Source organism: Falco punctatus (assembly GCF_963210335.1).
Source record: "Falco punctatus genome assembly, chromosome: 4".
Taxonomy (NCBI): Eukaryota; Metazoa; Chordata; class Aves; order Falconiformes; family Falconidae; genus Falco; species Falco punctatus.
This window is the reverse complement of record NC_137583.1, coordinates 107,312,553-107,340,005: the sequence shown is the minus strand read 5'-3', so window position 1 is coordinate 107,340,005 and position 27,453 is coordinate 107,312,553. Positions and strand designations below refer to the sequence as shown.

Sequence of the window (27,453 nt, the reverse complement as noted above, 5' to 3'; positions counted from 1 at the left end):
AAAAAAGATCTTGACTGTCAATTAGTTAACAGCCTATCCCGATTTTTTTAAACTTGCAAACAAGCACATTCTCATGACTCATCATAACTCAAGATTCAAAGTTCGTCAGATACACAAAATTTGGAGTGCTATGAACACCCAGATCTTTCTCCAAATGACACTTACCTCATCTGTAATGCTCTACTATTTGTTCAACCAGGCACTTGTCTCCTGCCGAGCATTTGCAATATTCACCCTCACAGCTGCTCCTAGTGAACTATGTCTTGTTCTTCCCAGGCCACTTCTCCAAAATCTCAAGAATACTGTGAATTACGTGTCTGCCCCTCCATTGTCGGGGCAGCCCTGTCCCCCAAAAACTCTTTTCTCTCTATAGCTTCACTGAGATTTTAATAAAAGTCCTGAGTACTACTAGGCTCAATCAACAGATTCCTGGAATCCCACCCAATATATCCTTCCAAGCTGACAGCAAATGAACAAGAAATAGTCTATGCCTGCAGTTTTCCAACCAGCTACACTTGACAGCAATCTATCTAGTTCTGAGATTTCTTTTATTTCATGAAAATGCCTTGTGAGAGAATTTCAAAACTGCAGCTGGACAGGACATCTCCTGGTTCTCCATCAAGTTTTGGTATCCTTGCATACCAAGCACCACATACTAAAAATACAATACTTCACATAGACAAACAACTCTGACTAGCTCTACGATTAATTATTTATTTTCAGCATCCTTATCAAAGTGTGCTTTATTTTTATAACCTTATCTCATTTAAGACTTCCATCACTTCGTCTCCAAAGTAATACCTTGAGCATTCAGCACCGCTTCAAAAAATTATTCAGATATCCTCATATTCCGTAATATTACACAGAACACCTCCGACTGATGGACTACCTCTCCTCCATATTTCTATGATGCATGATACAGAAGACTTTTAAATACAGATTTTCACCAAGTTGATTGTACCATGCCTGAAAGTTGAGGCCAACTTGAAAAACCTCGTCTCGAAATACTTTTGTGAAGACAATGAAGGACGGACGGCATGGACAGGAATAACTGTATACTTGGATGCCCAAAGACCTAACACCATCTAAGTATATGCTTTATTTAAAATGAAATATTAAAACTTCCAAGACTTATTTTGGATATATAAAGTTTCAAATTAAAATGCAGCATGTGTTTCACAGTAAAAAAACCCTATGAAGATGAAATGGATGCTTTATATAAAATATTTACATAGATAGAACATAAAAAATGTACCATAGTTGGTAACCTTTATGACTTGGGGAACCATGTATTTACATATCTTTATCTTCGCATGTGCGTATGTATGTGTTGTGTATATATTTTTAACAGTTGACAGCTGTTTTAGAGCATACAGAGATGCCAAGCTGAATGAGGGTCTTGATTACTTCAAGATTAGCTATCTAAAGTTTCTATTCATTTTAAGTGTTGTTAGTGCGAAGAGTCATTAGTCACTTCCTTGTCTCATAGAACATCAGCATACATTTACATTGTTAATGAACATTTGGGGTAAATGAATTAATGGCACTTTTAAACATCAATTCAATACTAATAACTTTGTATGTCATAGAAATGTTAAGGTTGGGATAAAAATGAGAAACCTTTTCAGGCAAGGTAACTAATTGCTTCTGGGCACAATAAAGGGTAAAATTAATTTACAGTGGTTTTTTAACAGGGTAAAAATCTTAGCTTTTCTTGAAACAGCGTTGAGAGAATTACGAGTATTTTTATTTTTTTTTTTTTTTTAAGGAAAAAATATCAGAAGAAAATGCTTATCTTTTTCCTGATTGGGGTAGACTAAAAGCAAGCTATATTTCCTCTGGAAAATGGGTATTATTTTAGGTTATTGCAAAAAATTATTTTCAAGTCTCTAAAAATATGTACAAAACTGCATTTAGTTTATCAAACTAAAATGGATCCGTATCTTTAAGATGTCAGATATAATAAAAGGAGGAACATTGACCTAGAAAAGGTATTTCATTTAATCAGGAGGTGTTAAAATACATCCCCCTAGATGTTCATTCTCATTTTCTAACATTGAAAAAGCTTTATAAACCAATGAAGAAACAAAGAAAAAAACTGGCTTGAACGGACAGTGTTTTACTAATCTATTTTAAAGCAAAACATCAGCTTCTTATAAACTGAAGTAATAAACCTAACCAAAACTTGACATAGCTTTTTTAAATAAGCACTAGTAAACAGAAGACAGACAGATACAGCCACACAGAGTAGTTGATCCGGGTGAGGGACTTCGGAAATGTGACAAATTTTTTCAACTCTGTAATTTAAAATAAATTTTTTATTTTGCCCTCCCGGTACATGTGTTCAATGACTGGAAAATTACAGGTAGTTAAGGTGCCACTGTGTATAACAGAGTACTTGAGGAATGTTTTCATGACAAGGACGAGCTTTCTCGTTAAGCTTATCACTTTCTTTGAACCAACTATACTGTCACTACCAGCAAATAAGTAGAAAAGACAAGCAACACAGACATGCATTGCATTATGCAAGCAGTTTGTTCTCACTGTTCATTAGAGTCTTCCAAATACTGCATTTAATTAATTTACTTTAGGTTACATAGTAATTTCTACCTTTAAAACATGTTAATTCTATCTCAACTTCCATTTTTGTTTCAAATAAGAATATAGGTGCTGAGTCAAACAACATCAAAAGGAAAATCATCCCTTTTACTTGCAGAATCTCATCCAAGATAATATAATGAACTTTATGGCAGATTAAAAAAAAAAAAAAAAAAGAAAAAAAACCAGGAAAAAATCCCTACAACCAAAGCAGTGTTAAGAGCCCATGCTTGAGAATGTAACATAAAGCCATGCTGCATTTCGAAATTCTTACGCTGAAGTCAGTGTTTGGTTTATGATTAAAAAAGGATGACAGCGCATTAAACATTTGGCTAATGTTTCTGTCTGTAATTGAAAGTTGACTTTTCATGGTTTTCATTAGTGTCAGTGTGTTCTACACATACTCTGTGAAACGTTCTTTAAGTTACTCTGTTCAACTTCATTGAGAGAATTAAACAAATTTTGACAGGTGCAGTTATCATGACACAGTTATATAAGGTTTTTAAGGTATAAAGTAAAAAATGTACAGAAATGCAGAACTCACCTTCCCCTGGCTTGTTCAAATAACTCTGCAAGGGATCAATGCCTATTTCTTGTTCCTCTGTTTGCAAAGGGTGACTGGTTTCAGACACAGAGTGATACATACTGGCAATGTAAACGTAGTAAATTCCAACTGAAGGGTACTTATCTGGAGGGAGAAAAAAAAACGAAAAAAAAAAAAAAGAGAAACAAACAGTGCTGCTTTAGCTGTTTTTCATTCACACAAGTCAATAGCACAAATGCTAAAAACCTCTCCTCATTGTCCATAACATCACCATTAATTGTCTAATAGCAGAAAAATAGTGTTTCCATTCACATTTTCATATTTGCAGTCCAAAAGAAGTGTTATAGCACCTCCAACTGCAAGTGAAAGTGCAAGTGTGGTTTTGACTGACTAAAGTGAGGGAAGAGCCTCCTCCCTTCCTTTTTCCAGCTTCCCCAACTCAACTTTTAGTCTGATTCCAGGAAGAACTGATGCTAGTCCTTGGGGATGATAAAGATGACAGAGCAAAGCTGAGCTGAGACCCACCTTTATCACTCTTCTGGACTCAGGACCTCTCACCTAGAAAAACTTCCTTTTAACAAGTTTTTCAGAAATCACAGGGCAAGTATAAGAGAGAGAGGGACGTAAACACATGCAGAAAGAGAGGATGACATAACACTGACTGTTATTATGGCCAATTTTGGTTTTATCAAGATTAATATTAGTTTTGTACACATACAGTGTTAAGGAGGCATTTGAAGAAAGATAATCAGCTAGCTAGTGACTGTTTACAAAGACGACCTCCCAACAATAACAGGCAAAAGGGGAGAAGGCCCAAAACTGAAAACCCAGGAAGCAGGTGAGACGGGTTCTTTGTCACAGGCTACTAAATGGCATTCACATCGCTATCGTGTCACTGAACGAGAACTATTGGCCGCAACAAATAAGAGGATGCCAACGAAAGGGTGAAAAGCAGATGGTGTTATGGCCAGAGCAGTAAGAAGGAAAAACGACCTTTCCAGTGCATTAACAGCACAAGAGTACATTTGTCAAGACGGCATTTTGGTCGCTATACAGCAATTTATTAACTAGCAGCACAAAAGAACTACACCAGCCAAATAGGTTTGATTCGCCCAAGCAACACTAAGTAGCTACCTTCAATTGCCAGCTGAGTTTTAAATATCACTTAATGTAACTGCTTAGTTTACAAGCACCATAAATTTCTAACTCCAAGAAAATTGTATTTTAAGAAAGGTATGCACCTATACTTTCAGGATTGGTATATTATTGATTTGGTAATCACATCAATTAGGCTTTTCCTTTGGTTCTTACAAGGCATGGCATTGACCACGGATTCTTTATACCTTCTGCTTAGTGTCAACAAATGAAAGGGGACTGGGATTCTTAAGACCTTTCTGGTTTTATACACTATTCATCTGCTTCATTTTCCTACTAAGTTAGGTGAAAAAATTAATATACTGAATAAGAAACAAAGCCAGTTGGGTCACTGTTCAGCATTTCCTTCAAACCGATGCACCCAGGCTGCTTCTGAAAGGATACTCTCTCAGCTGTGGAGTATTTTGTCCTTTCTTTGCCCCAGCACCTGTGTTAAGTGTGGTGCTGAAATGATCACACCGTCTCTCACTATTTACCTAGAAGAGAATACCTGAAGATGTCGGGAACAAGGAGCCAGGAGCTGAGGGGAAGCAGGACTGCCTGCTTTTGCAGTGGTACACTTTTATGTCAAATTATTACAAACATATGATAAAACACACCACTAAAGCACAGAATTGCCTTGAACAACTCTTTGTACTAGCTCAACACAACTTATGATGAATGCAAGTATACATCATGTGTTTCCTAGGCAATTTATAAACCATAATCATGAAAGATGCATGAATGATAACTTGGAGAAAACTTGCTAGCCACTTAAATAACATATCAAAATTTACCTGCAGTCTTATGGCTACATAATATAGACACGTTTATGACTACCTGATATCTTAAATAAATATCTAAATTTAATACCTTAAATGAACAACTTGGAAGAACGGACTTTAAAAAACCTGACTAAACAGACAAAAAAACCCCATCCAACTTTGCAGAAAGAGATGTTTATAATTTTTTCCTGCTGGAATTTTAGTTGCTGCTCTTGTTCCCTTTTGCTGTGTCACTGTAACTACCTTTCTACTGATCTGTTCGTTTATCTTCAAAAATTTACCAGCTTATTTCAAACTGTGCTGCCAGAGTCTAACTTTCTATTTTTATGGTCCTTCAGATATTACTACACGATCTGACCAAGGCACAATGCTGAGTGCTTTTCAAACTGAGAATAAAGCACCAAATGACCTTACCAGCCTTTGCAGTTTTAGCGGCTACCACTTAGTTAAGACACAATATGCTTCAGACATACACTGTCTTACATCCATAACACAGTATGAAATTAGTTCTAGTAAGTTAGTTCTTCTGTATTCTTCTGTTCTGTATCCACCTTCTCTTTTTTTTTTTTAAATATTCCTCAAATGCCATGCCTTTACAACATATAAGAGCCACAATTTACTTTACAGACATTTAGAGCAGTTTTAAACAGCTGAATAGATTTACTTCTGATATTCACACAGTGATTTAATCAGTTCCTTGTGTTTGTTTACGGATACATTTGATTAGTGTTAAAAAAAATCACTACCTATTAGTCTTGTCACTCCTTAGGCCAAGCAATTTTCTTTACAAGTTTATACTTAAGTTCTTTTCAGCTCTTCTACCAAAGAGCAAAGAGAATTATTAAACAATTACGATTACACTTGGAATCGTACTCTGAGACAGATCCATTCTTTACAGGTTTGTGGTTGATTTGTAACGACCTATAACATATTGTTCATATTAAATAAGAAGCCATTTTAAAATTCTCAATGTGAAATAATACAAATGTTATAAAAATCCAAAATCCAATTATTAGATTACAAGACTCAATACTGTGTATCCAGTTAAACCCTAACATCTCGGTCAAAGCTAGAAGTGACCCTTCTATCTATAGCTTTTTTTTTTCCCCCCTCCAAAGATGGAGGGCTAAAAAGCCCAAAGACCAGGCACCTTTTCCAGCACTGGGAGTTCAACTATTCTTTAATACACATGAAAAAATAATTAAGGCTGCGTATGAAACATTTATCTAGTTAGGGGAATGAAAACAGACACTAATCCACCCATTAGCCTAAGGAAGAGCCAGACGCATGCACTCCTTGTCTGGCTGTTCTCCACAAGTAGATGAGCAGGGGAGCCCTCACGCACCGCTGAGGGCAGCATCCCAAGTCTGCTCCACGCCAAACCACCCCCACCGAGGGGATCCAGCCTGTCTTCAGTAAGGTCAGCTTCTCAGTACATCTGTGACCCGTCAGCCCAGTTTCTCAATGGAGACCAAAAATCCCTTAAGGTGGGTTTACGGACTCCAACATAGAACCCCACTGGATATTAAAGGGACTCTGCGGAGATACTTGCTTACAGCCACATCATCCTCTCTCCCCGTGACCTCCTCCATATTCCATTGGGAATAAAATACTAACCTGTTTCCATAAGGAAAAATTCAACTCCTGTTTACTAACATCTGTATTACCAACAACCTCTTTCCGCACAGCAGGGATCAAGTACTTGTTGCATTAGACAGTCTGATTTAACATACCCATTCTAATTCAGAGGACTTTTCTTATTCTCAACAAGTACTTAGCTTTGAAGTCTGCTGCTTCTTTTTTAGACATGAGGAGGTCCGTGCACCTGAGACTTTAAAAGTTTTTTTGCCTTCTGTATTAGCTGCTCTGACATATTATTTCTACCACCTCTTGCCATAAATGAGTCTTTCTCACACAGTCATGACTTCATCAGCATTGCCATTCCTCCTGTACAGAAACCTGTGAGTTTGGAATGCTTAAAAAAATTCCATTTAAAACATTAAAAATGAAAACCACTTCTTCAGCAGACTGTCAGTGGCAACAGCCTCAACTCAGTCATACTTTATCTTCCATTAATATGTCATACCTATCCAGCTAGAAATACAAGACAAATAAAAATTTAAGTGAGAGATACTTCTATCATCAGCTGAACTACCAACGAAGCACCAGTCAGGTCTGGACTGGAGTTGGGCAAAACACAACAAACCCAGGTATTACCCAGACATAAAGGTATACAGCTATAACCAGAAATGTACAAAACAGCAGTCATCTGCAATAGGATTATAATAAATGTTCACATAAGAAACTGTTTATAATAACTGTTCAGTTAGAAAATGAGAAATTCAAAATAAAAACAAACCTTACAGAGTTCTTTTAGCAGTGAGACTATTCACTGCCACAAGAGCAAGTGGCAAGACTGCCCTAATCTCAAAAATTGCGGTAAATTTGAAATCAGTATTTCATAAGCAAAACATAGCACAGTTGAACATGAATACTGTACCTTATTTCAAGTCATAAGACACTCATCTACCTCTGCATTTGCAACAGATACTGAATATAGATATTCAGTATTCAAAGGAGCAGTTTATGGATAACAAGCATTGTTTCAAAAATAGTTACTGAATTATTTCAATTAAAAAAAACCCAAAACAGTTCATCTAAATTGTTTCCCCTAATCATCAGTGTTTATATAAACTTCCAAAAATAATTTCTTCAAACTACGGAACACACCAAAACAGAAAAATCAATGTTTAAAATGCGAAGAGTATTCATATAATTTGGGCAAAATTAGAAAATATAATCAATCTCACAAAGGATATTTTGAAGGTGTAACTGAGTAGATGAAAAATAATTAGGCAATTCTGAGCTTTTCCAAGATCCATTTCCCCTCCCTTCCCATCCCCTGGCAGTGAACGAGAGGGACCGCAGGCTTGCGGAGGTGCTTAGGAGCAGGGCAGAACAACGGCACAAATGGCAGGACTTGCCCCACTGCTCTCTGACATGCCCTCATCCACAATCGATCAAGCAAAAAAGCAAAACGTTTTATGCTTAAAGAAAGGAAAAAGAGAACCACTAACTTCAAGGAAGAAGCTGAACAACACTGTTTAATCTTGGATATGCCACAAATAAAATACAGTTCATATCAGTACCAGCAAAGCTACGGGAATATGACATTTCTGAAAACCACTGAAGCATATCAAAGAATGTAAATAATACTTTGTATTCATTCTATTAGACTTTATCAACCACCTTCTCCAAATTATCTTTGGGCCTTTATTTCACACCATATAGCAAAGTTTACCATTTTAATTACTTAAATTGATGACAAGTAGAGGAAATACTTGTTCAGCTAAGTGATAAATTAGCTGCCCTGTGAAGTCAAATTGATTAAAACGAACTGACTAAAAGCAAACGTCTGATATGGTAATGGTCTTATGCACGTTTTGTTAAGTTTGACAGCATCATGTTATGAGGGTTCATAACTCTGCCCCTCATTTGCAGCTTATGAAGTAATCAAGCATGTTAGCACACAAAAGTGAGGATTCTCCAGAATATGAAACTATTTTCAAGTAGATAAGGAATTAAGTATTAGGAGAATAAACGTGCATTGTGTTTATTTAAAGGAATGAAGTACAGATGACTTGCAAGTAATCTAGAAACAGTTCTAGACCCTGAGTTTTCTTTCACTGGCCACATCTCCTGGGCCTTAAAGTATTCCTGCTAAACTAGGAAAGGAAAAAATTAAGTCATGCTTTCTCTGAATAGAGGGCTGGGCAGGAGACAGTCCTGAGCAGAAACTGTGGAAAACAAGGACTGTTTGGTATGTTTCAAGCTGGATACCTTTTACTAAGACACTCATTAATAGGCATTTTTACAAATCTTGTTCCAACCTGTAATATCCACTGCTTTATTCTTTGCTCTGGGAGCGATTTCCACCCAGGCCACACGGACCACCTGTCTCATAGCACTGAGCTCTTCTGCCCTCCATCACTGGAGCCCAGTTATCACCAGCGCCATTTAAATACAGAAGATACTAGATCAAGTGCGTCAAAAAAATAAACTGCAACAAAACCCCACCAAACTCAACCCCCACCTCCTACACACCGGTTTAAAACGAGCTAGGGTTCCTACTCAGCCACTTCCACAGGTGGCCCACCATCCACTGAAGAAAGATGCCTTAGAAGGAACACTTACTAACTCAGAGGAAAAGTGCACAATTTGACAAAGCATGGATAGCATAAAGCAAGTCTACGTTCTTCTGTAAAATGTATCAGATTATGTATCATTAAAATAGAATGATGCAAACATAAAAATAGACTGACGTGGAAGAGCAGATTAACGTTAATATCAGCTGGGGTCCAGAACAAAACAAACAGGATCATGCCACTGAGGGACAGGTTAACAGCCAGCGAGTCTGATGATCATGAAATGCAATTAATTTTGTCCTATTTAATAACATTTCCTGCATTTTAGCTTCTGCCTGTCTGATCTTTAATAAAAAAAAACAGAGTTACATTGGACTTTAAATAAGTTAATTAAGTATTAAAATCAATCATGTGAAAGTCTTAATATTTAATATTGTTAGATTGTATATCAAAGTGCTTTTATTATTTATTTACTCCAAACCTTTCCAGAATACTTCATGTGGCAACAGGGGGTCTGTATCTCACAAGATAAATGCATTTACAATGCCAAATAAATTATATATAAAAGCATTTGTCTTAATACATGTCATTCAATATTAAATATCACCCATTGGTACCACCCTGAAACCCTAATCCATTTTTACCAACTGCACATTTGTATTATTCAAATGTTGTCTATTAAGTAGTTGTCTCAAGAGCCACAGTAAAGGAATACATACCTAAGAACAATTATCACCGGAGCTTTAAAGCACTGTCTACAGTTTTAACCCTACAACTTTCATGTCTTACCAGTACTTTAACATGCAAAGTATAAATTCAGTAGTGAATTAAAATGCCATGTTTTTTCTAAACACAAATAGTCTGGGACCACGACAACGTATTCTCTTGGTAATTCACATGATAGTTAAAAACTTTTTTATGCCAGAAGTTAAAAAAGGAAAACCAAACCAAACGCACAAAACTTTATCATAGTAAACACTTTTTATTCTGTTAATTTGGAAGATAGGAAATCTTCCACATCTCTGTCACAAGCAGGGAACAAGTTCACACGTTGCTAGCTTACAGATCTCTTGAGGTTACATGATTCTGTAAGAAAAGCTAGTTTGACTAAGGAAGAAAAACTTGAGTAAAGCAGGGAGGATCAAAATCCTTATATAATGCTGACCACTATAGTCAATACTGACAGCCCCCACCAACCCTGTTTCCCAAGGTCTAATGCCATGAATAGTGACACTTGACATCTATGGTGAAACTATTTATCTCTTTTCTTCATTGAAAATGGTGACAACAAAACTATGAACAGCAACAACCATCCTAAATTCCCAATACTACAGTTTTGCGTTCAGTATGGTCTCATCTCAGGAAAAAACAAAAAGACACAACAGTCAAATTCAGTCTCAATTTTACAGTTTGCATTTCCTAAAAAAACCAAACTCCACACCCTCAACACAAAACTATACCTGTCTTTAATGCAGGCTTGTGTGACAGCTCCACAATGAGGCTGTTAAGAGAACACAACTTTGATCTATCATTGATTTCACACAAGAAATACCAACAAAACCAAAAAATATCCAAACTCGACAGCTAAATGTAGCCCCTGCCCTCTTGAACACTCTTCCCACCCCCCGGATCTAGCTGTTTAGCAGCAGATGTGAAAATACTACGCTGCTGTATTTTTACGGCGCTTCCTTTCAATTGAAGACTCAAATAGAGAAAGGTTCCTCAGAGCCAAAACAAGTTGAAAAAAATTAGATAAGTAAATCTGCCATCACCTAATGCTGCTAAAGCCTGAGCTGAATGAGTGTATCCAGCTTTAGGCAGATAATGTAGAAATTAGAACCAGCTGCTACAGTCCAGAGAAGAGCAACAAGACCTATTAATTGCTTAGGAACTATAAGACTGACATAAGACTGAAAGTAACTTAATGTTTTACTTTACTGAGAGAAAGATGATAGAGAAGGAGAGGGAAAAATACAGTAAGATTTCAAAACTTTGCATGAGTCAAATACAAAGTTATTCCCCTTTCTTACAGTGATCTAGAGGTGGTGAAAACCCTATTCGTATTAAAATGATTCAAACACCTGGAAATCCATTAAATGAAAGAAATCCCTTGTTTATTTTTTTTTAGAATATATTTTATCTACCTGGTTACAAACCAGGTCAATATAATTTACATTAAAGCTCTGTCCTTCCAAATAGAGATTAAAGTAGTTTGCTGCTGTTTATGGTACGGAAATGATTGTTTTTAACTATTTAAGAGTTTTACTTTCAGGAACACACAGGCACCATGCTATGCTACACACTTTATGTTTTAGTAATACATATGTAACTCAAAGGGCCAGAGAATGTCAAGACTGAAAGAAATCATCAAAACAGTGAACTGGAAAAAATGGCAGCTTAGCCTGCAGCCTTACCCAAAATGATAGTAACTAGCTTAGACACTAAAAGTGTATTTAATGAAATAAGTTTCGAGGATATCACAGCTTTAAAGTAGTAAGCAATTAATCTAGGATTCTGCCTTTATTCTTTTACTATTTTTAGAAAACACTTACCTACAGGGGTTGACGGAATTTTCATAGAAACACCAGCATGTTCGTGCATGCACAGAGGCATTTGCATCAAATACTTCCCTTCTAGTTTTCTCTTCTAGATATGCAGTTGCTAAAGCAGCATAGACTCATCTTGAGGCACAAAGAAAGCTGGTGGAAGCCCCATTTGCTAAGGAAAAAGGACAATTTCATAGCAACTTCCAAAGGAGCAGAGGAAGACAGAATTTGCTGTGTGTCTTACAACGAAGTTTCTGCATAACGTGAAGAACTATAAGTCAGGTTCACCTGTGTGATCCAATCCTGGTGAGTGAATGCACATGGGTACAGCTGCAGAGGAAAACTGGGTGCAAGACAAAAGCAAAGACAAGGTGCTATCTGAAATCTAATTCAGTTGCAGTGCAATAAATGCAAATTGCAAGGATTTCCCATTACTTTTGCCAAGGGGAAGGGTGGCTTGCTTGAGTATGTCTAAAGGCCATACCTGGGGGGGAAAAAGCTTCAGAGTAGGGCCACCCCTGGTAAAAAATATGCTGAAGCTTCCTATGAATGCTCCTTCTCACACCCAAACGCTCAGTCACAAGAAATACTCTAAGACACAGTATTTATGTCATGTACTGCCTGCTCACATTGCTGCTCTTCAGCCTTGCCACAAAAGCAGGGTGCTCAGGAGCCTCTCTAGGGGCTCCGTATTTCTGTAGAATACATATTCATACCCAGGATGTGGTGAGTTTCAAACAGCAATACCTAAACGAAATAAACCAAAACAAAATACCTCAAGCAAAGAAAACCCTTAAGACTTGGAAACACAAGGTATAGATAAAACCTGTTAACCTTAGTGGGCAGTTGACTGCATGAAAGCACTTCATACCAAGATGCCGCTACTGCTATAAGCAACATTTTACTCTGGGTTTTTATTTTTTTTAATTATTTTTTTTTTTAGTTGGAACATACCACAGTATTCCATGCTACTAAAAAGATGACACAGCAGGTTCTTCCTTTTCCAGACAGTGAAATCTGCTGCTCAGCACATCCTGCTGCATCTCTTCCATTTCTGGTGTTCAAGTACTCTTAGCACTAATTCTCCCCAGGTTAGTAATATTATCAATGGGAGAAAATTACAGTGCAATACTCTTCCTTCTTTAATAACTTCATCTCTTAATACAGTGCTATCTGTTACAACTTATTTTCCCATCCCCGCTCTCATATTTTCCATTCAGATTTTTGAGCAGCTGGATGAAATGTTCTGTGCTTTCCTATATATGCACATCAAAGTGCCACAGGAACAAGTGGTCTGGCGAAGTCTTCAGACACGGAGAGAAGCTAGGCAGGCACGGCCACTGTAGCATAATGATTTCTATCATGCACTGTTACTCAGAGGCATTTATTCCTCCTAAAATATTTTCTGGGCAGTATCTGCTCCTTGCCAGAGCATGTAAAACACAGGCATAAAAGTCACCAGTACAAACGGCATGGTACATCAAACGCACAGTGGCTATATTGGAAAACCTGAAACAGATGCAGGTCTTAACCAGCAAATAGGAAAGCAGTACTTTGCAAGGTTATAGAGGAACAAAAATCTGCCTAATAAACCAAATAATATTTAATTCTGCAGAACTTTAGAAGTGTACTGTAAAATTTACAGTAACACTAAGAAACCATAACAAATTAATTCAGAAATAAGGATAAAATACACTGTTTAAAGGGGGAAATATTAATAAAAGTGAGTTGCAATTTATGAGTTGAAAGGACTTTCTGGTTTGACAGGAAATTTGTCTTACCAGAAACATCTGTCACCAAAAAGTTTTATTTTCTTTACACTAATTCCTGGGTTTATTTTGCTTTAGAAGTGAGTCAGCACACACTGCACAGCAAGAAGCAAAAGCCTGGTTTTGCATGACGTTCTTAGACAACACCTAAGTAGCAGGGCAAGATCTCAGATAAGACCAGAAGTTGCGGGCTGAGGAATCAGTTGCCCTGAGAATTGTACATGCTCTTCTGCGCTGGGGAATGGGGGCGGAACAGCAGGCAGATTCTCTAAAACTTTTTCATTTTTTTTAGGTATTACAATAGACTGATGGCTCCTAAATGCGTTCGGCTTACCTGAGTGCTCTCTCCAATTCACTGACCATTACGTCCAAATACCAAGTTTTGTTGCATGCAACCAACAAAAAGGAATTGGAATTCCCACAAAACAGTGAACAGATTTGAAGAACTGTACTGGAACTACAGCTGTCATTATACTTTAAAGAAAGCTTGCAACACCTTTGAGGCTAAGCTTTTAAGCCTATTTTATTAAAAAAATATAACAGATGTAAACAGGATATGGTTAGAAACTTCCTTGATTAAATTTTCCCTGTTGTTTTTAGAAAGCTTTTGCAGACAGTTTTCTTGTCTGTGTTAGATGGACCAGTATGATTTTTTAAGAAATGATAGCATTAACACTCTGAATCCTCCCGGACAAAACAGCTGTTTTCACATACTTGTTTCCAACTCTTTTTTTTTTTTTTTTTCCCTCTTCTGCCCTTCTGAACAATTTTATTATTTTCTTTCTCTCCAAACACATGACATACCAATTTGTGAAAAACTGTATCATAGAATCACAGAATGGTTTGGGTTGGAAGGGACCTTAAGGATTGTTTCCAACCCCTCTGCCATGGGCAGGACACCTTCCACCAGACCAGGCTGCTCCAAGCCCCATCCAAGCTGGCCTTGAGCACTGCCAGGGATGGGGCATCCACAGCTTCTCTGGGAAACTTGTTCCAGCATCTAGCCACCCTCACAGTAAAGAATTCCTTCCTAATAGCTAATCTAAATCTACCCTCTTTCAGCTTAAAACCACTCCCCCTTGTCCTATCACCACATGCACTTGTAATTGTAGTTTTCAGATTTTTTTTTTTCCTGCTGCAGACTCTGTGATGTCATTCTTAAACTGATCACATGCAAAAGCCTAGAAAACTGTTCTTTTTCCTCTGCATCAATATTGCATTGATGGCAATAGCTGAGTACAGAAGCAACCTAGTAGCGGTCAGGCTGCGGACCACCGCACATTGAGAAGAATGAAATGACAATTTTGAACTGGATTCAGAATTAAATAGAAAGAAACCAAGCATATCGTGTGATTTGTTCTCACTTTCCTTTCTTACATAATGGTAAGGCTGTGCACCTTGGGGTACCTAAAATTAGTGGTTACTTTTGAAATTTTGGTCTGTCGTGTATTATTAAGCTTTCTTTTCTTCTAAAGGAAGATAAGATGGCACTAGCAGGTGTTTTTAGCTTCCTGACGGAAAAGAAGGGAAAAGTTGACTGAGGGGACAGATCTCTCTTCAAAGTAGAGATGACAGACAGAGATTGCCTAGCTGAGATGACTATTCCCTGTCAAACACATATTGTAATTCCACCTGTTGCCAGGAAGGCTTGAAGCTTAAGGATTTCTCAGGCAGGCACCAGATCCTCTGCCTACTCATCCAAACTCCCGTGCCTGGGAAGTTCTTGTTCTTCACTGTGGAAGAAAAAGGGAAATCCTGTTCTGTTTTAGCAGCTACATTTATAAGTAAAGCACTGAATACAACAAACCCAGATAACTTTAACACTGTTCATCATTTTTTGTTTAGAGGTTTTGACAGCATCTTATCAGAAATGAAAGCCAAAATATAAAAGATTGAAATGAAATGCTTTAGAAAGACAGAAAATCGCTCCTTTACTATGCTACTCGAAGTCAGCTTGCTTTCTCCCAAGGAACCCCACACAAGACTCCCCTCATCCATTCAAATAACCGAACATGGTATTTTTTACATGTTTCTTTCTAAAAAATGTCATCTAGTGTATCTACATGAAGTTACCCTGCTAGAAAAAAAACCCCAACTTCCTCACCTCCTTTAAATTCAAGATTGCCTCAGTGTTTAGTGGCGCTCCTTTACTGCACTGATGTCAGAAACAGCAGATGCAGAAAGTGGTCACACCTTCCAAAGACATACACACAGTCTGGCTTTAAAAAGGTAACATAGAGAACTATAGAATATTTTAACTAACACTGTTTGCATTCTTTTTCTCAAAGCCAGGAGGACTGATCATGAGAGATGTGCAGGAAAGAACAAATTTTTTGGTTTTGTTGGATTGTTTCTTTCATGATCGAACCTTTCATGATTTGACCATCAACCTCAGTTCAGTTGCTCAGTTCAGTTGCTCAGTTCAGGAACAAAATGCTTTAGACCTTATCCATACCCTATCATTGCATGTCAAACCTTTAAACTTATTTCTTACAAATGGCCACTCTCACGGGTATGTGCCATGTTCTCAGAACTCTTCTTCTGATTCACAATTCAGTGGTCTTAAAGATACCATCTGAAACAACTGCACTGGTTTTCATTTCCATCAGTAGTAGTTTTGGTGCAAACCAATGTGTGAATGCTTCTTGAACTTTAATACAGCAATTATTTAACATAAGACCAGTTTTCCAAATTAAAGGCACACATAGTCATATCCATCCCAAGACTTACACCTGTATGGCACTTCTGTGTAACTTTAAATCAATTTAGTCATTTTAATTTATATTTAGATAGTCCATCGTGAAAGAGCCCAGAACTTTACCCTAACCTAGGTCCTCTGTATGCATGTATGTATATGCAATCTACTACATCAGTCAAAACAGCTCCCAGTTCAGATGATGTATACACAAATAAATGTACTTTACCTAGAGGTCAAAATATTTTCTGTAAAAGTACAGTATATTCTCTTTGTTTTTAGCTACCTCCTACAGCCATGAAGTATAAAAATTTAACAAGCTGCAAAATAACAAATAGAACACTATACATCAAGTTTATTTAGTGTCACGCTAGGAATACTATAATTATAATCAAGAATACACTTCACTTCTATTTTTACTATATCTTTCTACCTCATGGCCTATGGTGGTCTATGCCAGTTTTATGATATAATGTGGTTATGGGGAGAAAAAGGTGAAAAAAATGTCCCCCCCAAAAAAAACCCCCACCTACTAATTCTGCTACTCTGAGATCAGATGTGCAGGAACTAAGGTGTGGATTTGGGCTTTTTAGGGTAGTGCTTATATGCTTTGCCCTTATTCCTGTCTCAGCTTTTGCAACCACATAATACAGTCTGTGGGGATCACCGTGACAGTGGATAAATAAGGATTTCACTACCATCAAGTCTGAATTGTTCCTTAACCAGGCTATGAATCAGCATAGCTCTGATTTGACAGAACCATGAGACTTTGAAAACTGCACTTTCAACACATTAAGTACAATAGGTAGGATTTTTCAAAACTGTTTTAGAAATGCTGAGAAATAAGGTAGGTTGGAATGTATACATATCGTTACGTTAGTTGAACAAAGAAAAAGCTGCAACAAAAATGCACTGAAAAAGACAGGAATACTTATCTAAACAAGGTAGAAAAAAAAAGGTTGCTGAAATGTTGATGATCCATTTTTGTGCTTAGTGCTTTTTTAGCTGGACAGCAACTTTCTTCCTTTTATAGAAGTTGGACACTATTAGGCCCTATGAGCATAAACTTTTTTTAAAAGCCCTATGATTTATTCTTTCTTCAAATCTGAGAAAATAAACATACATAGCTGAAATTGGAAAGGAATGCACGCATTATATATGTAACAATTCAATTAAACAACTGTGTAATCTAAGTGTGTGAAAAACAGTTTCTGAACTTGTCATAAGAGACTTCAGAAGACGATATTCTGCCTTACCTAAAACACCCCTTGATTTTATCAGGCTGAATAGCCAGCCTCCGTGCTTTAATGTACATGTGAACAGGACACTTCTCTGGATACATGAGAAGCTCAGACTTTGAGACTTCTTAATTTTGTCTGCTCATCTATGTAATTATTTTAGGAACCTTTCTGTATTATGCATATTTCTGGTAAAGAGTTGGGAATGCAATTTAAATATACTGCATGTTACTGTGACTTGTAGTTATTCAATTAGTAAAGGAGATGTCTGCTCTTGTCCACCTCACCTTCATCTCTGAAAAATAATTAATACATACCAGATGCTGTGCAAAGACTTTCTGAAATATGCAAATAAAAATATACAAAGGGCCTTCACTAATTTTATGACAACGAAGTCCCATAGCTGTGATATTCCAAACAACCTTAATCCTTATTTTCTTAAGCTTACACACGTACAATGAAATGCACAAATAAAATCTTCACTTTCTTTACAAGAAAACAGGATTTGAGTTGGAAGTCTAAATGTCAACGCGGAACATTATAAAATTATACAGAATAAGGAGGAAACAGGGCTGATAGTGTATTAGGCTGCATTTAATTACCAGTTCAAACAACAACCTGATCTAACCTTTGACAAGTAAAATAAATGTTCTGAATAATTTAACCAAAGCAAACATTTGCTGTTAAATGCTGGCTAATTATAGTAAGAGTTGTACTGAGAGGGGGGAAAAAAAACCCAAAAGAGATGGTAATTTATACACTTCTCCTGCAATTGCTAAAGCTATTCCTTGAAACCCTTGATTTTGATTTTTTTTTTTTACTTGTCGGATAGCTATTAAGTATCTACTTTGAGAAAAAGATCTGTCTATGTTTAAAGGAAGAATCACCATATTAGAATAACTAGCCTTGATTTACAAGCACTGAAGAAATAGTCCAAATACAGAAAATAAGGTAACGTTAGTTTCAAGAATATCCATCATTTCTGTTGATGGCTTTTTGATACAAAAGGTCTCCATTTGTAATGTTCTGTTATCCCCCTGGAAGATAAGAAGGGCATTATAACGAGTAAGTCTTTCCCAAAAGTGTCAGTGCAAAAATCACACGAAAGCCTCATTACAGGATAGGGGAGCACAGCTCAGTCATGTTCAATGCACTTCTGAAAAGAAGAGGAATGAATAAATCTGAATTGTTTCTTTACATAAATACTAGACCAAGAGTTAAATGACATAAATAAACCGGAGAGATTCTGTAAAAACAACCCCTCCCAAATTATGTAATGGTGAAATAATTCCACCACTATGAATTTTTCAGGTACATTATCTATAGCCAGATATACTATCCGTACGGAATATTGAGCTTGTTTCAAAAAGAAGCTAAAGACCTCAGAAAAAACCCCACACATGTGACAAGGACAAATATTTAAAGTTAGCATGCTTCCAATGTTAGAACATCAATAACCATGAAACTGAAACCGTTAGAAAAAAAGTGTTTTTTTCCTGTAGCATATATGCCTTCCAGTTGTAGGCTGTTTTTAAAGAAATGAATGGCTTTTGCTATCTTTGGGGCAAAAGTTTCACTTATTGACGCGATGAAAAGTTAGCAGCAGCCGTCTATCTGCATGCACAGTAGCTATGGTTCAGAAGAATCAGAAGACCATGAAAATTTCACGGACAAGCAATGTACGGTAAACGAAAGAAGCCTATAAATCCCTAATCTTGAATATATATTAATATTTGAAGGCTTTATATAATCTGCAAAGTAAAAAGTGAAAACCATTAAAAATATTAAAACTGACTGTAAGTATGCTCCTCTCTTTTCCCAAAAGTAATTTGTGTGCAGATAAGTTCTGGCCACAAGTTTCTAAGACAAACATATTATTTTTAAGTTACCTTTTATATTTTCATAAATATTTAAACTCGTCCTGAAATTCTATATATGTTTATAGAGACACGACTGCTAACAGTCTTAGCCTCTTACAATGAAAAGCATGAATTAAACTATTTCTTGCACACTGTAAGAGAAACAATTTTTAAGAGAAACAGATTACAAATTCACAAAAAAATTAGAACAAATTGTTTACTTCATCATGAGTCAGGTGGAATCAAGAAATTTAAGCAGATTTTCTAGGTTACAGTGTAAAATGAATATTGGAAATTTGAGTTTGGAGGCCATTGCTATTCTTGCTGCATAGCTCAGGATAAAGTCTTTAAGAAAACAAAGTAGTGAAGAATTTGACAAGATCCATGCCTGACACCATGGAGAAATTCAAGCACATAATTAATTTTACACTGTATCTACTGTTTCATGCCAAATGGAGAGTGAAACACACTGGTGGTTTTTTTTTTTTTTTTTTTCTGATGCTGAGACAACCACAAAAACGTACTCGGCTGTATTTGGACAGGACAGTGGGATGGGAAATATTATGCAGTCATTGGTAAGTGCAACGAATCAACTTTTCCCTGCTTTATACTGCAGATAAAACTCTGGCATTTAAGCATAAAGCAAACAGGTCTCCTGTTACACTTTTTGTATTCTGTACTTGAAATGTTACCAGATTCAGTAAGGTAATTTTTTCTAATAGGAGATACATTTACCTTTCTGGAAATTACATGGTAGCAAGAAATAAAAATAGCCACTCAATTCTAAAGTTTTACCTTCCCCAAAATACTTCTCTTTTAGACAAAGAATGAAATAACCAGAACCAGCCAGGTCATAGGTTGTGAGGGCTGATGTGAAGACTGCTGCTTGATGGGGAGCTCATGCCTGATGCCAGCCACTCATCGGTGCCAATTACACTCTCCTGTTACTCCTAATTTTCCAAACTGTATTTTAAGTAGTACAACATTAAACATCTAACCAAGAAATTTAATACAATATTTTATACTTAAATAATTAAATCTGACAGGAGCACTGATAGAAATGCTAGTGTACTAAAATTATATATACTTTCTTAAGTATATATTATATATATACTTTCTTAAAGTATATTATACTTTAAGAAATACCCCAAAACTCTCTTGGTCACAGCTGCATGGAATATGCACTATTCCTGAGTATCATCTTAGGTATCAGTCTGATATAGCAGGTGGCATACCTGGAAGGGTGATTATAACCATATAATCTACTTACATATGTACAGGTACTTGGATGTAAACCAGCTAATATCTTTACCCAGTGTGCCCCACCTGGAAGACAATTTATCTGAGTCCAAAAGAGATCTCCAACTAGACTGCTAAAGGAGAAGAGAAATACCATGATGCTGAAACTAGCCAAGCTTCTCCCCTGACTTTATGCACCAAATTTTAGCACTGAAAATCACAAGAACTAAAGATCACGTTAGTTCTTTAGATCCACACTTTTGTGCAATAGGTTATAGAAAAATCAGAATTAGCAAGAAAATAAAAAGTAAAATGGATAAGCCAACAGAAATCACAGCAGAATTATCCCTGTGGGGTTTGGTTTTAACTAATGCAATATTTCACCCTGGTCAGTCTGTTGTTACAAGCAATGATTAATTTAGTCTGTACTGGAAGTTTGCCGTGCACTTTAGTTTGCACATACTTGTATGGTTTTCCTGAAGAGAATTCACTTTTGTGTAGAATGGCTTTGTGATGTGGATTAGCCTCCACAAGGGATCTAAATTGACAATAATGAATTCATTTTATATAGTAGGCTAGACTTAAATAAGAAGTGAAAGACCAGTGCCAGCAGAGTTCAGTGATCAGCTGCTGTTGTTCTCTTTATAATTTACTGGTTGAGTTTAATAATTACAGCATTGCCTTGATAATCTGTAGCTGCAGCACACTAGAAGGAGAGAAGAGGAAATGCTTCTTGTGTTAATGGGAGAATTATTTTTTTTTTATTTAAATGCAGGCCCACATAAACTGCAAATGGAGTATTTGTAACAAACATCTAAGAACACTGACACTGGTTTAAACTAAAATTAATTTATATCGCTCAAATCCGGAAAAACATAATTTCAAGCCTTGATCTTATTAGGATACTTAATGTAATCTTATTAGAATGCGAGCTTCTATATATCAAAGTGTTTTATACATTGCAAATATATTTTAAAGAGCTCCAATAAACATTTCTGAACAATTCACTTCTGATCTCCAAACCTAGTTTCAGAGGGGCTGATTATTGGATCTGTAACTAATACAGCAGGAGAGGCAGTGCCTTCACACAGGCGATATTCTTGCTGCTACACAGAACCGGCTGTCACATGAGTGTGAAAGAAGTTTCCAGGACTTTCTCATCTCTTAACTGCCTGAGATCTAGCACAGAGCAGCATGCTTTCCAAAAGGACAGAGTACCTACAGCTTCAGCGGAAGCAAATGGGGATCATAGATATTTAAAATTTCAGAAAATCAGGCCCGGTGCCATACACGAGGAAAACGCTGCCAGAAATGTCACTCACAGAATCCATGCCTGCCACTCCACAGAGATTCATATATGCTTAATGATGGCTAGCAAGTACAGAGAGCAGACCTAGCTAAGGAAAAACAACAGAAAACCAGGCAGCAGGCGAGCGATGAGCACTCTGTCTGCACTTGTATCCCCACTGGCAAAGTAAAAGGAAAATGGTTAAGAAACCAGTAAGGCTGATGCCAAAAATTTAAATGTTTCTAAGGACTGTAGCAGACCTTAAGAGATAGTTTTTAATCTCATTTGAAACCGTTTCAATACTTCAACATTAATGTATGCATATATATATATTAATGAAGCAGGCATGCTAATCCCACTGATGTCGATGTCTGCGAAGCATCTTAGCTTTCACTTCCTTCACCATCAGTCGTGTGTAAGTAACATACTGTGGCAACATATGAATAGTTCATAGCTCCAGCAATAAATGAATGAATGAACGGTGACCTAAACACAAGCAGCAATTAAGGTTTCTGTTTCTTTACCCATCAGCTATTGCATATACTCACAGCAAACAAGTGTGTTTTTCTGACATGCACACTTGTCTGTTAATAAGTTAAAGAACCATTTCAGTCAAGAGCCTTTATGTTTTTCCCCTACACGCTTCGTTTCTTGCTACATGCATTGGAGTTTTACCCTGATAGAGATGTTGATGACAAGCCAAAGAAATGGAGGTGATGCTGCCAGGGATTAAGGTAAAGAATACTACAATACTTTGCAGAAGCACAATGGGTCTGCTGTTTTTTCCCTGCATTTGGAAAGCTTAAGCACAAGCTTTCTGAATGGCGCAATGAGAGCTTCCAGTTAGCACTTCTATTTGATTTTAGTGCACAGTTACACATCCCTTGTAAGACTTTCATGTACTACAACAAAGCACCAGGAAAGAGAAAAATTCCAACATCTTAAATGGCAACAAGCATGAAATAATTACAATATGCTGGGATTTTTTTGTTTCCTTTTTCTTTTTTTTTTTTTTTTTTTTTTGTGTGGGGGTGTGTGTTGTTCTTTAGGTTGGTCAAGGGGTTCTTTTTTTGTTGTTTTGGTTTGGATTTTTTATACTTTATGGAGGAAGAAGAGAAGAGCAAAAAAAAGCAGCCATACAAAGAGCCATGCCTGTTCTTTTTCACAGGTTCATTTCAAAATAATTCTACTAATAATCTACTGCACATTATCAATACAGTAGGTATGTGTTCAGAGATAAATTACATTCTCACTGACTCAGTGAAACTAAATTCCAGTTACAGAATCTTGTCACAGGAATCATCTATAAGAACAAGCGCTGGTCTTTAAGGGACCAGCAGGTACAATTTTAACTAAAAGTAGTTCACAAAAATACTCTTCCAATTGTAAACAGAATGACCGACACAATCTTCCCTGTCAATGAAAACTCTACAGAAATCAATTTTTCAAATCTTTTCTCTGTTTAAAAACTGGATTCATTTACCCCATTATCTACAATATATGCTTCAAAAGTCTCAGCCCCTGTTAGTCTGGCAAAAAAACAATCTGCAAAAATAAGCTGAAGAAAATTAAGACAACCCAGACCAAAGAAAAGAAACAGATCCTGGGAGCTGTTAGTACGTTAAATGAGCATTACACTAACGCATTTGTCTTTGTAGAAAGTAGAGAAAAACAGAATGAAAGCTATCTGCTTGAGATAAGTAGATTTTTTTTTCTCTTCTATACTAAGCTTTTTAGCTACAACAGTGTAATTTTATTTTATTCTTTTTTAATCAAATAATCACTTGGATAATTGGTCAAGGGAACTAAGAGTCTACTAAAGTGCAAAGTGGATGATTGGCTCCTTTATTCTTGAAGATTGCATCGTGCTGCCTTGTGATTTTTAAAGCCAAAATTTGTAGAGAACATGTATTCAATAACTAATGTTTAACACTTTAATAAACCCTTTACATTCCATGAAGAGTGTATGGTACAGAAATGAACAATCCTCGTCATTCAGTATTGAGATTAGTTGTGCCCCTTCCAGCATCAATTCTGAACCTACAGCATGTAAGAGGTATGTATAAATTTGTTCAAAAGCACTTCATTCTACATGATACTGGTTTTGCCCAGCATCTCACTATGTAATCAGAATAACAAGGTATGACTTTTCAAACATTTGCTTTCTCCCAGAATTTAAGTAGTCAAAAATGTGCCTTTATGTGGGTATGGGGTTGTGTTAATGTAATATATGTATTACCTTTGCAGGATAAATGATGCTACTCCTTTTACCACAAGATAATTTTAATATAAGGGACAACAAGAAGAGAAGAGGTTGCAAGATCGTATCTCTCAGAACATAAAGTCTTTCACAAATGAAGAAAATAATTATCAGAAACCACTTCTTATGAACAATAATTTAATTTCCCTGAATTCAAACCCTGTAACATCCAGCTAACACTGAAAAAAGGGGGAAAGTAAAATGACTCAAACTGCCAAAGAGCAGTAAGTCTGAAAACAGTATTTGTTCTCACTGTCAGAGGCAAAAGTAAGAAAACGGTAAAATGCAAACTCTACTTTAAAATGTAAGTAACGTTGACAAAGATCTTCTTGATAAGAAATGTATGACCGGGCAAAGAAAAGGCTAGCTGATCAGATGGACAAGAACTTTGAAACTGCAGATTCAGCTGGTCCCTACTGCTACTTTATCCAAAGCACATAGAAGGATTATATCTAAGTAGGAAGGGGAGAAAATCTGGTGAAGCCATGGGAAGAAATAGTGACTTGATCTCAAGTCACAACGGGTGGACTTCTCCACGGTATGTAACGCCCTCCTAGATACACCAGAGCTGCTCCGCAGCATCATTTCCTGGATGCTTGGAATCGGATCGTCAGTTTTGCTACAGATTTACAGGGCATTAACGTAGCTTTAGATTCCCTCCCTCTCTTCTTTCTCTCCCTGTCCTCCCCAAATATTAATCTCAACTATATTGTTGAAAATTACTCACAGTAGAAATTAAATATCATGTAACAGGAATTATAGTAAAGCCACCAATTCAAATTTTAACTTTCATAAATAATGATCTATTTTAGGATTCTTATTCATTTTAGGATTTCCTTGTATTTATTCATGTATTACTATTCTACCTTGCTGGAGCTGAGAGGCTGAATGGACACTGACAGACCACTGAAGGAGAATAGGCTTTCTTGATAAGCCAACATAGCTCTAGGCCAATTTTGGACATTATTTGGCAAGTGTTACTGTATTACGGAAGGAATTTTCCAAGGTTCACATGTACCAACTGCAGTGTGTATTATACAGCTATTAAAAAAGCAGCATAAACATGACTGAATGCGTCTTGTTCATGTAATTATCTACTCAAATCAACATGCCTACAGAACATTTACATACAACTAAAAATGAAAAAACTCACAAAAAGCAAAATCTCTACTGTATGATGTTCTTGGATAGCTTACACTCCCACTTCTTTCTTAAAACCACATTCGGTAATATTATTCAAAAAAGGAACTTCTATGTCACATGCCCACCAGGCTTAGAAGTCTCACATTAATATCTACACAAATTATGAAAAAGCAATCAGAAATTTCACGGACAGTATAGACACTTATTCGTACGATCTGTTTTATTAGGTCCCAGTGAAAACACCTTATTAGTTCTACAATTAAATGATTCAGAAACCATCCACACTATCTTTGCCTTTTAACAGTTCCAATCAGTAGCACATCTAGGTGTAATCAACAGCAGCAGGGGGCTTTAGGAAGCAAAACAAAACAGAAACAGTAGGGATCTTTACTAGTTTACAGTAATTGATACAAGGAGATGTTATATGCTACTGCAAGTTAGCCCAAGATATGGAAAAGCTACATGAAAATTCCCTGTTATCTACAACTACCATTTCAATATAGAAACGGCGATACAATAAGCTTCTAAATAATGGAATATTTAAAGTTTACTGAATTCCTTACTGATCTAGAAGATCTTTATCTCCCTTTTGCCCCCTCCATTTTACATTTTCTGTAACACGATCAATATTTGGGTTACCATATATTCAGAATCCATGGATGTCACCCCTTAAATTTGTGAGTGGGCTGCAGGAGTGATATAAAGTCCCTCTTCTGTAGGAGTTGAGCACATGGTCTGAACAGCACTTTTAGCCCCTGCTATGCATGGTAGCGAAACTATGTTTCCCATATGTTAGTGCTGACAGGCTGACTGATATAAATTCAACTCAAAGAAACTTACATACAAGTTATTTTTACGCTTTTTAATCCTTTTACTCTATTAACAGTGGCCCAGATATAAGAAAGGAATACATTAAAGAGAAATTCATAAGTGGTGCAATAATTTATGCACCCTTTGAGTGCTAGGACATCTGCATAAAACGAGGCCATCGCCTTTTTGATGTCAAGGATCTTGGGATAGTTCCAAATTGTAAGTATTTAAATCCTAAGCTTTTAAATTCCCATTGATTTTAACAGAAGCGCAAAGAGATAATCATTCAAATATCTTTTTGGATCTGCCCTTGCTACCAACTCTGAAAAAGATTACATCTAGCCACAGCCATGCAGCACTCCTAAAGGACAACCAGAGACCCATTTTACAATGAAAGCCCACGTTGTCACATCTGTAACATGCCTGACATCGCTAATTCACAGTAAGTTTGCATAAAAAGAGCAATCACACTTTTGGACTAATACACAAGCAGAGCCACAGAGATGACAGGCTCCCACCACCCCATCTCCTTGGTGGAACCAGAGAAATCAGCAAGCAATCTATGTGCTGCTTTCTTGGTGGCCAGGTGAAGACACATGAAATTCAAACTTTGGTACAGATGACTCACCCAATGATCACCAAACGAGTATCTGAAAGTCTTACACTTGTTTGAGCCATCGTAACCTCTTAGAAAGAGCAGAAGTTCAGAATTACACGTATACATTTAATTAACTAGTTATCATATGGATAATTTTATTATTTTCAATATTGTAATAAGCCTTGCAGCAAAGCCTACTGCTTTTGTACACAGCTTAACCAGAAATAGGAGAGCAGAACGTGCTGGGGTGAAGGCACAATGGAAAAAGCATCAAGCAGAATCACCACTATACTTTTGCAGGAATAGAGCAGTTCAGTCCCAGAAGCTGCCAACAGTGGATAAACCATACCACCTATCTCACATCTGTCCTCAGGAGAGGACGTTTTCCAGAGAAACCATGTATCATTTAGTAGAAAGGCACCTGTTGAGCCAGATAAGATGCAGTTACACAAGCACAATAAATTCCCGGATGAAAACACAACTTTCTTATGCCCCCGGGTGAAAAGAGAAGCAGCTGTAGAGGTAAGAAGGGGGACATTTCACCAAATGCTGGAGAAGAACAGGGAAATGTTGGGGACTGTTAAGCGTGGCATAACATGTTACCTTTGCAGCTCATGGGTGAGCAGTTTGCGTGAGTCAGGGCATGTATGAGGTACACTCATTTACTCAATTCCTCACCTTGCCATCTCCCAGACTATCTGGTTGAAAGTTCCTCAGAGAAGTTTAGAAAAGGTGGATTTCAGACACACGCATATTAAGGACAGTGAGCTTGACCATAACCTGTAAGTTCATTTCAGTCAAG

At 36.8% G+C, this 27,453-nt stretch overlaps 1 protein-coding gene across 6 annotated transcripts in view; it reads right to left on the bottom strand.

Moving 5' to 3' along the window:
- TBC1D5 (TBC1 domain family member 5) overlaps window positions 1-27,453 on the bottom strand; it is a 366,944-nt gene that overhangs the window by 230,899 nt on the left and 108,592 nt on the right. For all 6 annotated transcript variants that reach the window (XM_080386447.1, XM_080386448.1, XM_080386446.1 and 3 more), the window contains one exon: window positions 3,143-3,286. In XM_080386447.1, coding sequence (XP_080242573.1) covers window positions 3,143-3,242 — 100 coding nt within the window. In that variant the 5' untranslated portion in view covers window positions 3,243-3,286. The remainder of the gene's footprint in view (window positions 1-3,142; window positions 3,287-27,453) is intronic.